Genomic DNA, 14214 nt, shown 5'->3' with positions numbered 1-14214 from the left:
ATTAAGCCTTTAACCTTTCACAAGGAGTATAAGCTGAAAGAAAGCCATAGATAAAGAAGCTGGCTGTACAGAGCTTAATGGGAAGTTTAGTGGAAGGAAGAACTGTAAAATATCTATTAAAGTATATATATTTTATTTGTTCATATGTAAAATTTAAATTTTTTCTCCTACATTAAATTTCGAGTTAGGCAGCAATCCATAATATTTGCAATAAACAAAAACACTTGAAATAAATCACTTGATTTAATATTTTATGCTACATTAATTTCCCTTGTGATTGTTTAACAATTTGCACTATTCATAACTGATAGAAACATGGCTCGGTGGAAAACAATTTATTCTCCATTATCAAAGACTATGTGATTTTGTTTATTGCTTTTTTATTTATTTTCTTTTTACAGTGGTTCTTGATAAAAAGTGGAAAACAGGGTTCAGAGATTTACAGATAAGAAGTCCAAGAGCTTAAAACAGAAACCCAAATAAATAAAGCACAGCTATGGTAAAGAGCTGTTAAATACACTATGAAAAGTCAGTTCATATGTGATATCTTGGCTTGAGACAGCAGAAGTATTTGATTTTCCTTGTCCTAAGAAAAGATTAATAAAAAAAACAAACAACTATTTACATGATAATATCTGCATTTACACACCATGTTAGACTACACATCTGTAAAAGACTAAGATATAAATTTGAGTGCCTCAGAAGCCGGAAATGATCTCAAACGTCAGCTTGCTGCTACATTAAACCACTTCCAGAGGGACATTTGAAGGTCAAAGGTTAGGTGCTTCCATAATGGCAGAGCTGATGGAAAGTTTTAAAGCCACCTCAGCTGAGCAGCTAGTAAATGTTGCATGAGTGATTGTCCGAGCATCTCTGGCTTCTGAATGGCCGACGGTTCATGTGGAAGGCACAGTCAGCACTGAACGCTGTCAGTAGGTTTGAGCACGTTTTGCATTAGAGAAGGCGTCTGCAGGAGACGGAGAGTGTTTCTGGACTCCAGTGTCTGACTGTTAGTGGCTTGTCCTCTTCACATTAGGGCTTGATTTTCCACAGCTGGAGGAAAAGAAAAAAACAAAGAAAAATTATTGTAACAAAAGTAGCTCTTGGGACAGAATAAAAACTGGCATATTTGCATGTAAAGAACTCCTCTGATAAAAAACACTTTGCTAAAAGTTAAATTTCTTGTTTGTAGTTTATTATGAGGGGCCGTTTAGGACAAAATTTACGTTTTGTCTCTCACACACTACCAAAAAGTCTCGCATACTCCAAAAAAGCAGCCACGCACACTCCAAAAAATTACGTTTTGTCTCTCACACACTACCAAAAAGTCTCGCATACTCCAAAAAAGCAGCCACGCACACTCCAAAAAATTACGTTTTGTCTCTCACACACTACCAAAAAGTCTCGCATACTCCAAAAAAGTAGCCACGCACACTCCAAAAAATTACGTTTTGTCTCTCACACACTACCAAAAAGTCTCGCATACTCCAAAAAAGTAGCCACGCACACTCCAAAAAATTACGTTTTGTCTCTCACACACTACCAAAAACTCACGCATACTCAAAAAAATAGCCTCGCACACTCCAAAAAATTACGTTTTGTCCCTCACACACTACCAAAAACTCACGCATACTCAAAAAAATAGCCTCGCATACTCAAAAAATTACGTTTTGTCTCTCACACACTACCAAAAACTCTCGCATACTCAAAAAAATTACATTTTGTCTCTCACACACTACCAAAAACTCACGCATACTCAAAAAAATAGCCATGCACACTCAAAAATTACTCACGCACATTCAAAAAATACTCAAATTGCGTATACACACACTACTAAAATGTCACACACACACACACAAACGTTAACTTTCTCGCTCACATACACTACTATCAGCTCGCTCACATACACTGTACTAACAGCTCGCACATTCACAAACGTTAACTTTCTCGCTCACATACACTACTACCAGCTCGCGCACATACACTACTACCAGCTCGCGCACATACACACAAACGTTAATTTTCTCGCTCACATACACTACTACCAGCTCGCGCACATACACACAAACGTTAACTTTCTCGCTCACATACACTGCTAACAGCTCGCACACACACAGACGTTTATCTCTCACATACACAAGACTAAAGTTGAACACACACACAGTACTAAGACTCGTTTTATGTATGTGTGAGAGCGAGACTTTTTATGAATGTGTGAGAGCGAAACTCTTTTTGAATGTGTGAGAGTTGTCACGGAAGAGGCGGGGCATAATTTTTGGATCAAACTGCGCATGCGTAGATCCTAAACTATAAGTTTCGATTGTTGACTCACTGTATGTTCTATTACTTAGTATATTTGTGCTTTTAAATATATATAGAACGTTTAACTTTCTTGTAGATTAAATGTGCTATAGAAATAAATGAATCTGATTGATTGATTAAAAAGAGCAAAATTGCTGTAGTACAATCTGTCCACTGGGTGCCAGTATTACAGGAATTATTAACCGGCGCCAACTAGTGCCGAAGAAGAAAGAGTTTGCTATACCGAACATGGCTAACTCTAATTCGAAACGAGAGAGAATTGGTCAGGCAGCTGCCATTTTAAACACCGCTCCGGAACGGAACAGAGATGAGAGTTCTGAATCTACTGTAGCACTGCGGGCAGTCGTTGAATCGTTTAATGCGCCTGTCAAAGTGCTGGTTGCCTCCGGAGAAGATAGAATGGTGTTTAAAATGGCAGCTGCCTGACCAATTCTCTCTCGTTTCGAATTAGAGTTAGCCATGTTCGGTATAGCAAACTCTTTCTTCTTCGGCACTAGTTGGCGCCGGTTAATAATTCCTGTAATACTGGCACCCAGTGGACAGATTGTACTACAGCAATTTTGCTCTTTTTAATCAATCAATCAGATTCATTTATTTCTATAGCACATTTAATCTACAAGAAAGTTAAACGTTCTATATATATTTAAAAGCACAAATATACTAAGTAATAGAACATACAGTGAGTCAACAATCGAAACTTATAGTTTAGGATCTACGCATGCGCAGTTTGATCCAAAAATTATGCCCCGCCTCTTCCGTGACAACTCTCACACATTCAAAAAGAGTTTCGCTCTCACACATTCATAAAAAGTCTCGCTCTCACACATACATAAAACGAGTCTTAGTACTGTGTGTGTGTTCAACTTTAGTCTTGTGTATGTGAGAGATAAACGTCTGTATGTGCGCGAGCTGGTAGTAGTGTATGTGAGCGAGAAAATTAACGTTTGTGTGTATGTGCGCGAGCTGGTAGTAGTGTATGTGAGCGAGCTGGTAGTAGTGTATGTGAGCGAGAAAGTTAACGTTTGTGAATGTGCGAGCTGTTAGTACAGTGTATGTGAGCGAGCTGATAGTAGTGTATGTGAGCGAGAAAGTTAACGTTTGTGTGTGTGTGTGTGACATTTTAGTAGTGTGTGTATACGCAATTTGAGTATTTTTTGAATGTGCGTGAGTAATTTTTGAGTGTGCGTGGCTATTTTTTTGAGTATGCGTGAGTTTTTGGTAGTGTGTGAGAGACAAAACGTAATTTTTTGAGTATGCGTGAGTTTTTGGTAGTGTGTGAGGGACAAAACGTAATTTTTTGGAGTGTGCGTGGCTACTTTTTTGGAGTATGCGAGAGTTTTTGGTAGTGTGTGAGAGACAAAACGTAATTTTTTGGAGTGTGCGTGGCTACTTTTTTGGAGTATGCGAGACTTTTTGGTAGTGTGTGAGAGACGAAACGTAAATTTTGTCCTAAACGGCCCCTCATAGTTTATTGTTCCAAGAAGATATTGAGGATTCTTAATTCCTCATTGTAACTCGACTTACTCTGATATTGAAGCCCAGCAGGTCACTGACGACTGCAGAAACAGCAGACAATATGATGACCTTTGTGATGTTGTAGATCAGAGGGTTCATGGTCAGACCCAGCAGCCTGAAGGGGGTGTCCAGCTCCTAAAGAAGGAATGAAGAATTACAAGAACTTATTTAGCAATTTATGGCAATTAGATGATTTCCTTTAGATATGTTAAATTAAAGAGGACTAAAAACAAATGCACAACACACTTAAGATTTTTTTTATATATATGAAAAACTGAACACCATAAATTCTTGTCCATCCAGTTCACCATTTCATCTGTACATTTTTCTATCACAGAGAAATCCTGGTTAAAGACATTCAAATTTTTGGTTGAAAAAAGAATAAAACGTGCAAAGGTTAACAAGTATAAACTTTAATTTGGACAGGAGCTTTTGCTCAAACAAGGGCACAAAGCAAACTTTAGCTACTGTAAATAAAAATTCAGTTCTTACCTTCATCAGCTTTGTGGCCAGTTTTAAGACGTTGTTCACTATACTGAGCTGTTCTTTCTTATTAGGCTTTTTCTCCATCTTCAAATACAAATTAATCTGCAATCAAAAAAGAGGCATAATTTATCATTTGATTCTACATATGATTTAACTGGTGGTATAAAGGATTCTGCAGCCAGAGGGCGCCACCTGCTCAGTGAGCAGCACTGAGGAGTTGCTGTATTTGGAGTTGGTCTCTGAGCCCAGCGTGGCGAGCCGCAGCAGAAAGGGGATGAGGGAGAAACACCACACCACCAGCTCCCAATTAATTAAAGACTCCAGGAACGTTTTGTGACTGTTTAGAAGCTGAAGAGGAGAAGAGATAATGTTGGAATTTCCAATAAAACATTTGAGCTCATTTGTTTAACATAAATCAGACAATATGCAAAGACATTGGAATAAAATCAATGTTATCCAAACACGCCGGGTCTTCTCGGGTCTCTCACACTGACCTGAGCACAAATGATGAATGAAATGGAAAGTGCTAAGAGGAAGATTGTGGAGACAATGACATCTACAGAGCGCTGCGGTCCTCGTCTCTGCAACCAACAAGCGGATCAGAGACAGCTTGTTTACAAAGTGCAAGGCAATGTTTTAGCTGGGCGATAAAGGAGGACACTTACCCTGAGGAAAGAACGCAGCGCCAGCCACATCTTGATGTTTTGCACTTTCTTCAGCCTGAAGTGAGGGATCTCAGACTTCTTGGCCTTTCGAGCTGAGGTGAGATGGCTGAAGTACTTGGCAAATAAGAGTCTCTGTTGGGGAAATGTTGAGATACACCATAAAAAGTCATTAATAATCACAAATAATAATGTAGATGTGAAAAAATGACTAACTGTTTAATTCAAGACTTACAATTATTTCTCATTTGTGAAAGTTATAAGTATTTGTATCCACAGTATTTTGCAAAATTCTCAAGTTTACCACTTATGCAACAAAAAGGAATTCATCTACAGATAAAATAAATGTTATTGACTGACTGTGTAGGACTTCTACGGGCCTTTATTTGGACATTTTCAGCCACTTCACTCACATTCAGCAAATACAAATAAATGAGAGAAAGTTTAACACTTAACAACTGTATCCAAAATTATTTAAAATTCCCTTAATCAAAAAAATGCATTGTTTTTTTTTTCAAAAGCTGCTGTCCAGATTTCAGAAAGATCACTCAAGCTCACCTTAATTACAGTTTGCCACTGGCAGAACATATGATGATCAGTTTTTAAAATAGAAAATTCTTTATTGTTCCTTATTTGGGGAAAAGATATATTCAATAAATTTGAATATGAGTTCTGACAATGCCCGTTTGTCAGATTAAAAGTGCCTTTTAAAGAAAACAACCTTTAATAAATGTCCTTTTTGTTAAGCCCACATTTCTTTATTAAAACCTTTTTGTTAGTTTGAACATTTTAATCTTAATTGTTATGTCTTCCTTCACTGTAAGCATAATTTCATCATAATTAACAGAAATAAAGCCTTTCAAGCCTTTCACACAGTAGTGTGTGGATAATTTATCTGCATAATGTGCTTCACTTAGTTAACTGTTACTGAAATAGACATTTTTCCTAATATTCTGATTTACTGAATGGATCTATAGGTTCTACATAGTAAGGACAAATATACAGAATAAGAAAAAAAATGGAGTTATAAATCATATAGTAACAAAGAAATTAATAAAGTATTATTAACTGATGCTTTGTATACAATAGTGGTAAGAAAAGGCTTTTGTAAGGAGGAATAATTTCTCTTTGTGACATAATATCATAATGTCCCATTGAGAAACAGTTTGTAAGGTCATGTACATATTTCTGCAAGCAGGTTGAATTGATCACTCACCTGTTTGTAGGTTCTCTCAGCCACACACATCATGAAGAAGAAGAGCCCTATGAGGCAGACTCTGAGAACTGTTGTGATGAAGAAAAAGGCGTAAGTTCGGTAATCCCACATGCCCAATGCGATTTCGACTAGTTGCTTTAGGGACAGTGAGCTGAGGCCGGACATGTCCAAACGCTGAGCCAGGCGGAAGGCGAAGGGCAGCAGCGCCAGAGTGGCCGTCATGAGACCACTGAGCACAAGGTAGCCCATGCCCTGTTCCACCATCTTTACCTGGTGACAAACACAAAGTTACACACAAAATAAGCATTCTTCATAAATGTTTGAGCAGAGCAGTTATTTGATAAACAAAAGATAGTTTGTAAAGTTTAATTTGAGCGCAAGGACTTTGAATGTGGAGTACCATAAGGTTTAGTACTGGGACCTGAAATACTTAATTTAAATATTTATGACAGTTGTAAAATGTCCCGTACATTCATTTAGTTTGTAAATGACAAAAAAACTGTAAAAATACTGTAAAAACATATGTTGAACTCAAGAAGCTATTTTAAAATTAGTTTTAAAATAATTTTAAGACTTTTGGTGGCCCAAAAAAGAATTTGACTAATGGTTTCTGTAAACATAGTGTGTAGGGGTATAATAATGTTGTATTGTGAACATAAAATGTCCAAAAGCAATGGAATTTTGAATAAAATTAGATTTTTTGAATTCCCCAGCGCTTCATATATTGTTTTGTTCAACATTACTACTAGCTGTGTACAAAGCTTGAAAGAGAACATTTTTGTGTCAATTTGCAGAATTTTTCAACATCTAATGAGGATGGGTGATGGGTGGCCTACATTAAAGCAGAATAATTAAGATAAAAATGTCTTATTCAATTTAGGGAACCCTTTGAAAAATAAAAAATAGACATTATAATGTTTGAATAATACTTGATAAGAATGATGCTGCATGCAGTCGATTTTGGAGCGGTTTTGCGACTATATTTATAAATGGCAGGACGGCTTTGTGTATTTATTCTAGAATGTTGTAATATGAGAACAACAAATTATAACCAATTCTTCTTCGTCCGGCTACTTTTTTTTATGGAATCATTCACTTTTATTTAGAGTCATATTTCAATTTAGCATGAATTTAAATTTTTGACTTAAATATTGCTGTGTTTTACTCACTTTTGTTAAACTTACAAATCATCAATTGACTTTAATCTAAATTATTACTTTCCTTAATCAAAAAGGAAAGTAATAAATGTTCGAGACAGGACACACTTACCCGTGTGAGAATGATCCCGCTGATCTCCAGGACCGACATGTCTGCTTTCTTGCACTCACCCTGCTCCCATATTATGGCGCTAACACGGTCTTTGGATGGGTGGCACGCTTGAAGCCAGTTTAGCTGGCTCTGATGAACAATACCAAGAGATGAAAAGTGTGAAAACACAGTGATTAAAGTTGCAATGAGATTTTAAAAAATAAGTGTACAGTTTGTTGTAACAAAATAGAATAAGCAGCAAGACAGCTAAGAGTAGCTGCAACATAATGAGATATAAAAAAGACAAAAAGATAAATATTGTAAGACAGATTTATATTTACACTGGTCAATCCTTGCTGTAAACCTTCATCATCACTGCTTGATGTTGTGCTTTGTGGACGGTTCATCCCAGCCTGGAACCTCCCGTTCCCCTCACAGTCGCTGCTCCCCGTGGAGGCGGAGTCAGGGCCTTGCAGAAACTCCTCCCACATCGTGTCGTCAGTGTCAGAAGCGGGACGAGAGCCCAGCCTGAGTCGATCAATCTTATGAGGCTTTATTTCGGTGGGTCCCTCACTCTCCTCCTGATCCTAGACAAAACAGTGCAAGTTGCTTTGATTAACAAACAAAACTGCAATATTTCATGAAATAAGTTAAAACAGAGAGTGAGAAATTTAAAAATGACTCATTATGCTACCATGAACAGGTTAGGATGGGTCAATGGGCTACACAAAACATGCTTGTTACATTTTTAAACAAAATCATTCTTAGATAAATATATTTTAGTCTGGTCAGCTCTGCCCATTTTGAGCTCCTTTCAGAATGAGCTTTTTTAGGTTCTCGTCACTTTAAATCCAAATAAGCTGCTGATGGCCATGCCCCCCAACGCAACGTTTACACTGCAAACAGATGTGCAATTATACAACGTACAATTTTAAAAAGCAGATAAACAGTCTGCTGCACAATCAACGAAAACGCAGCAGGTCATTTCATTATGGTAAGTCAACAACAAAATACCTGCATGTTAAGCAACCATTGTTCAGCGCATACGGCGGTAAAACTCCTTGACTAAAAGTGCTGAAGCTCTGCTTGGGTTGCTAGGTAACGAGGGTTGGGCATGGATGGAGTTGCTAGATGGTACAATGCTTATGGAATTGTAGGACAAGTAGGAGATTTTTTTGAAACAGCTCATTTTCCAGACACCAAAAAAACACATTAACATTGATTAAAAAAAACACTTTAGGATTTTTTTATGCATTTGGCCTATTTTTAGAAGTAGTTGAGACTCAAACAAAAATATATAAAGAAGCAAAATGTGAATTTTGCATAATAGGTCCCCTTTACATTTCCATTTAAATTCATTCAAACAACGAGTTTTACCTGAGGTTCGGCTGTGGGCTTGGGGCTGAACTTTATGTTCCTCTTCCTAACAGGAGACACTGACGGAGATGACGATTTTGGGTGTGCCTTGCGATGATGTAACGATCGAATTACCTCCACTGGTTGCTCGCTTTCCCCTTCGTCACTAGAGAGCTCATCAGATGCTCCAAATCCTGATTGACTTTTGCACTGAAAGAGAACATAAAGACAGGTATAAAAGATTTATATGTGCTTGTGTTTGATGTAATGTTAATGTTTTCATAAAAGAACATTATGTTATAATGGTTACAAATGCAACTTTAACGATGTACACAGGTACACAAGAAGGGTATTGCAGCTTTATTTACTTCATTGCCACTGACATAATTGTTCTCAGTATAATTTTATAATAAAATTAAAGGGTGATATTTTATCTGCGATAGGATGTAGATTTTTAGTAGCATTTTGATAGCTCTACTATACAGGCCAAATTTAAGGAAAGTATAAGAACATTTCCACAGAAAGCATTTTGAAGAGGTTTTCAAATTGCCCATGATGCTCAGAATAGGGCTTTTACTCTTCCATTTACCACTGTTCACCCTGACTCTAAAAATACTGACAGAGATGAGTGACTGTACCCGGCTCTCCATGGTCTTGTATAATCGCTGGCTATCTTCAAACTGCCAGGGCCCCTGCTGCTCTGTGTTCTCGCTGTCAGTCTTTTCTTCTGATTTTTTCAACCCTCTGCCCTTCCTTGGCCTGAAGGAGACAGAATTTAATAATAAGTCTTTTGGAAGAAAAAGAAGGAGGGATATTAAATATTTCTTAAACCGTTAAACACAACAAAGAAAACAACAATATATAGTTTTTTCTTTTTTTATCTAATTAAGACAAAACAAGTATGTGCGCAGTTAGCAAAATGAACAATAAAATTCAAATATTGTGTAGCACACTTAGGAAACAACAAAAGCCCTCTGGCTTTGTGTACTTTATGTGAGAGTTTACATATGAGCCAAGTGCTGTGAGTCTGTTAGGATATAAAGAGCAAAGATAAACCACCTCCTCCTGCGTGTAGGGCTGGTGCTGCTGCTAGCAGCTGGACTGCCTGAGGGCCACCGGCTGGACTCTGTTGAAACAATCTGGCAGTGAACGGTGCCCAGCAGCAGCATGAGACACATGGGCCCGAACACCTCGCTGGCACTGGCCCGGGGGACCTCCAGGTACAGCAGCACCGCTGCCACTGAGGGGAGCAAAACGTTTGGCAACAACAAACAAAGCGCTCTCTTAGGGGAGGCATTATAACAGAATTCATGTGTGCTAATGAGCTCTCATCTGTGCCGCTCAGCTGTGGAGGGAAACAGGGCACAGTAGTGCATAAATGAATTTAAACAAACATGAATCCAGTAAGTGAAGGCTTGATTAAAATGTAGTGTCACTGCACAACAAATAGAAATTTCAACAGAATGGAGCCACCTAAACACAATGTTTTCACATCAATCCCAACGTAATTGGTTCCAAAAAAGTCTAAATAGCCCATTAAAATTACACATAGCAGGACTACAAAGGCTAAAGTCTTTTACAGTGGAGATGATGTTACCTTTGTTCAGGGGCTCATGCTTAGTAGAATTAAAGTGACATGTATAGGGCTGAAACAATTAATCGGATTAATTGATTACTGGAATGATCATCAAGTAATTTAATAATTGATTAACTGGAGTACGTAACCTCATACATTCTGTATGTCAATTTATTCTGATAACTGTCCTGCTGTTTTGTTGATAATAATTTGTTGAAAATAATAAATATATGTCTGAAAAAGAAAATCTGTTATCAACCTTTTGCTAGCCAATCATTAATCAGTAAGTCCAAAAAAATGATGTTAAGTCAAGTAGAAAAAACTGTGCTTTTCACATGCTGATGTTTGAAATATATATTTTTTAAACTGCAGGTGCATTCTTTGCCATAAATGATCACGTGTACACTAAAACAATGTTGCCCAACACTGCTCCTCAAGGCAGACTGCCCCGCATGTTTTAGATGTTTCTCTGCTTTAACACACCTGATTCAGATGATTGCAGTTCAGCAAAAGCCTGTCAATCAGCCATCAATTGAAATTATGTGAAGCATGAAATGTCAAAAACATTCAGAGAAATGAAGGAATGGTCTGTTATTGCATTTTAAGAAATCTTATATTTATTTTCTTATTTGAAAAAAAGAACTGGAATATTTGCATTTTTTGTATAAAAAGGCTTAAGTGGTTAAAAATTTGCTCATTTTTAAATCTGATTAATCAGTTAATCATCGGAATAATCAATTGTTAAAATAATTTTTAGTTGCAGCCAGACCTATACATTAAGAGGAAGATTACCTTGCAGAAAATATAACACGAGGATGCATGAGGAGATGGACCTGGAGGTCACCTGGATCCACCACTGGAAGAAGAAAGGGAACAGCAGAACTCTGACCAGACCTTTTCGAGTCAGCGCCGTCCATTGATTCTCCGGTTTGGCTTTACTGAAAGTTGATCCTGTGGCGACAAAATAACCAGCAACATTATTGAAAGTACATGCTATTCACATCAGGTAGTTAATGTGTCATTTAGAATCACACGCTACTTTACATAAAATATGTTAAGTAATGATTCCTCTCACCTCTTACTAAGTCAACATCAATGAGGTCAGATTTGATGTAACCGGTCTTCTTTGGTTTTCTCTCCAAACCCTTCAGTAAATAGAACCAGAGTAATTATTTTAGTGGAAACAAGACATAAAAACACCTACAACTTTGAAACAACAATGAAAAAAAACATCTTACGCCTAAATCTGCTTTTTCCAGGGATTTTTCCCAGACTTGCTGGTCATAGGCCCCGATCTGTAACCAGAAATAGCACTGTTTTCATTATTTTGTTTTCAACACAACACATAAGACCTGTTTATTTAATTTACACTAACACATGTTAAAGAAAAGCAAAATGTTTGAAGCAAAAAATCTCTTATTTACTGTTACTACTGTGCTTATTGTTGGGCTTAGAACATCTTTAAAATATATAAATCTCTTAGTCTAAATAATATACATGGGCATTTGAAGGTATGAGTTAAACTCCGACAGATTAAAAGGTCAAGTCTGGCAACATTAAACACCCTTCTGTGTTCTTGTTTGTTTCCACAACATGTTAAAACAAGCCACATTAAGCAGAAGCTAATTCATTCTCTTTCCAGACTTTCATAAATTCAAAAGGAGCTGCCTGCCTCTCCTTTCTCCATACAGGCATTGCAACTTTCTATGCATGTTTGCAGTTGTTTTTGTACATGATTGACAGGTGGCAATGTAAAACAGAATACCATCACAACTAGCTATATCACAAACACTAACCTTTCTGAAAATTTAAAAACAAAAAACAAACAGCCAGTTATAAATTTGCAATATTAATCAACTATGGTGTTGGTAACAGTAATAGATTTTGTTATTTCAATACATAAACTGAAGCAAAAATGAAACAATAGCTGTACAATATCAGACCCAGAAAATCTGATTAAATACAAAATGTATTTCTCAAATGAGTATTAAATTTAATACAAAAAACAAATTCCAACTAGTGAGAATCATTATTAATATATCGACAAAATATGGAACTGACTGAATCTTCCAAGGAATGGCCAGCCAACCAAAATTTGTCCAAGAGCCCATTTATAAATTACAAAGAGGTCACAGCAAAACAATCATTTAAATCACTGCAGAACTCACTTATCTCAGTTAAGTTCGGTGTTTGTAATTAAGGGATAAAAAAATAGACTGGGTAATATGGAATCTGTGAGACAAATACACAGCAAAAATAAAAAATGGTGATGAAAAAGAACATAAAAGCCTGTCTGACATTAGCTAAAAACATTATTATTGCCAAGACATTTAGGGAAATATTCTGTGGATATACAAGACAAATGTAGTAAAACAAATACAAATTTTCAAAAAAATTTTTTTAGCAGTTTACAAACATTTTGTTAATGGAATTAAAGCTGCTTCTCTGCTTTTACTGAGCAAATCCTGAAGAAAAAAGACAATTCAACAGTCTGTAATCTTAGGATCAAGCACTTGATTCAGAACAAACCAGTTTGTCTCCAAAAAGAATAAAATAAAATAAAATAAAATAAAGGTTTAGAGTGGCCTAGACAAAGTTCCGACTTGGAAACGTGGTGGAACTGGTTATTAGATTAGGGAGTGATTATTTTTTCTCATAAGGCCAGATTGGTTTGGTTAGCTTTTCCCCTTCATACATGCAACCATCATTTAAAAACTGCGTTATGCATTTAAACAAGTTATCTTTGTCTGATGATTAAATGTATTTAATGATATGAAACATTTAAGAGTGATGCTTTTTATTACTTTGTCAAAAGCAGGAAATCAAACAACTTCTGGATTAATTTACAAACACAATCATTAACAAAACGTTATTTTCAGGTACTAAAAATACTGTCCATCTCAGTATAAAATCTTAACATTGTTTAAAGATAGATGACGTTCTTACCTTCTCTTGATACCAGGCTATTCTGGCCATTGTCATCGGAGACTGGAAACAGTACCCTCAGATCATGTCATTTTACTGGACCGAGGAGGAGAGACTGGGCAGAGGTTCAGATTAGATTTAAACAAAGTCACACAGGCTGACAAACTGCAGAACTATAAAAGCAAGTGAAAGAGAATCGCTTTGTTAAAAAGCTCGTATATGTTTTATTCATTCAGTAAGCAGTAGAATTGTTTTTTTTTTAATGAAACTTACCTAAAATTAAAGTTGGTTGATGAACAAACTGGAAAGAAATCTTCAGGAACCATAACAAACGGATTTTAGGATCGTTCCAGCATTTTGTTGTCAGACTTTGCCGCCCGTACTGTGTGATTTACTTCAGCTGAAACATGTCAATACTAATAACGACTCATTAATGTTCGCTTTAAATCCTCACACTGTTTAAAAGCATTTTCCTCGACATTATTTCAACTATTCTGCACTTTCAGATAATTCTTCCTCTTCCCTTTTCCGGGGTTTATTGTGTTGATACTTGAATAGTTATTTTCCCCTCAGTATTGTCTGTCAGGAGGAACCTGACATCTTGTTTGGGATTTTAAAATCTAAAAGCAGATATGCAAATCCAAAAAAACCCCCAAAACGCTAGTATTTCTTCGTTTTACAAAAAATGCCACATTTTCAAGCAAGCATAAAAGCATTGCTTTTAATTTTTCCAGACGGATCATCGTAAACTGCTGCCTGAGAAGACAAACACGGGATAAAAGTAACGAAGCGGAGCTCAAAATTTCAGCCAATTAGAGCGTGACGAAAAAAAAGTGTTTAGTATTGTTTAGTAAACCGTTAGATAAGAAAACGTATTGTTATAGGTAGATTGAATATTTGCTGTCATT

The 14214-nt window shown here is 36.6% G+C and overlaps 1 protein-coding gene across 1 annotated transcript; it reads right to left on the bottom strand.

Annotated features, from left to right (window-relative positions):
* Positions 1 to 138: 138 nt before the first annotated feature.
* Positions 139 to 13840, bottom strand: LOC102225714 (putative homeodomain transcription factor 1). The gene is made up of 17 exons (XM_005802219.2): positions 13580 to 13840; positions 13328 to 13421; positions 11620 to 11676; positions 11457 to 11526; positions 11174 to 11332; positions 9865 to 10045; positions 9444 to 9564; positions 8827 to 9015; positions 7791 to 8036; positions 7471 to 7599; positions 6202 to 6471; positions 4989 to 5120; positions 4818 to 4904; positions 4516 to 4671; positions 4330 to 4425; positions 3847 to 3972; positions 139 to 1053 (listed from the first exon to the last, which is right to left on the bottom strand). The coding sequence occupies exons 2-17, from the start codon at positions 13361 to 13363 to the stop codon at positions 1033 to 1035; spliced, it is 2076 nt and encodes a 691-aa protein (XP_005802276.3). The 5' UTR covers positions 13364 to 13421; positions 13580 to 13840; the 3' UTR covers positions 139 to 1032.
* Positions 13841 to 14214: the final 374 nt, after the last annotated feature.

This window comes from Xiphophorus maculatus, chromosome 20, assembly GCF_002775205.1.
Source record: "Xiphophorus maculatus strain JP 163 A chromosome 20, X_maculatus-5.0-male, whole genome shotgun sequence".
In the NCBI taxonomy this organism is placed as follows: domain Eukaryota; kingdom Metazoa; phylum Chordata; class Actinopteri; order Cyprinodontiformes; family Poeciliidae; genus Xiphophorus; species Xiphophorus maculatus.
The sequence above is the reverse complement of the archived record's forward strand: the minus strand, read 5'-3'. Positions and strand labels throughout refer to the sequence as shown.

Excerpts from the sequence above, each read along its gene's own strand:
- LOC102225714 (XM_005802219.2), bottom strand. The coding sequence starts at position 13,363 with ATGACAATGGCCAGAATAGCCTGGTATCAAGAGAAG. Across the intron at positions 11,333-11,456 it reads TGATGTTGACTTAGTAAGAG|GATCAACTTTCAGTAAAGCC; the intron begins GTGAGAGGAATC and ends TTGTCGCCACAG. Across the intron at positions 8,037-8,826 it reads AGCCCACAGCCGAACCTCAG|GATCAGGAGGAGAGTGAGGG; the intron begins GTAAAACTCGTT and ends TGTTTTGTCTAG.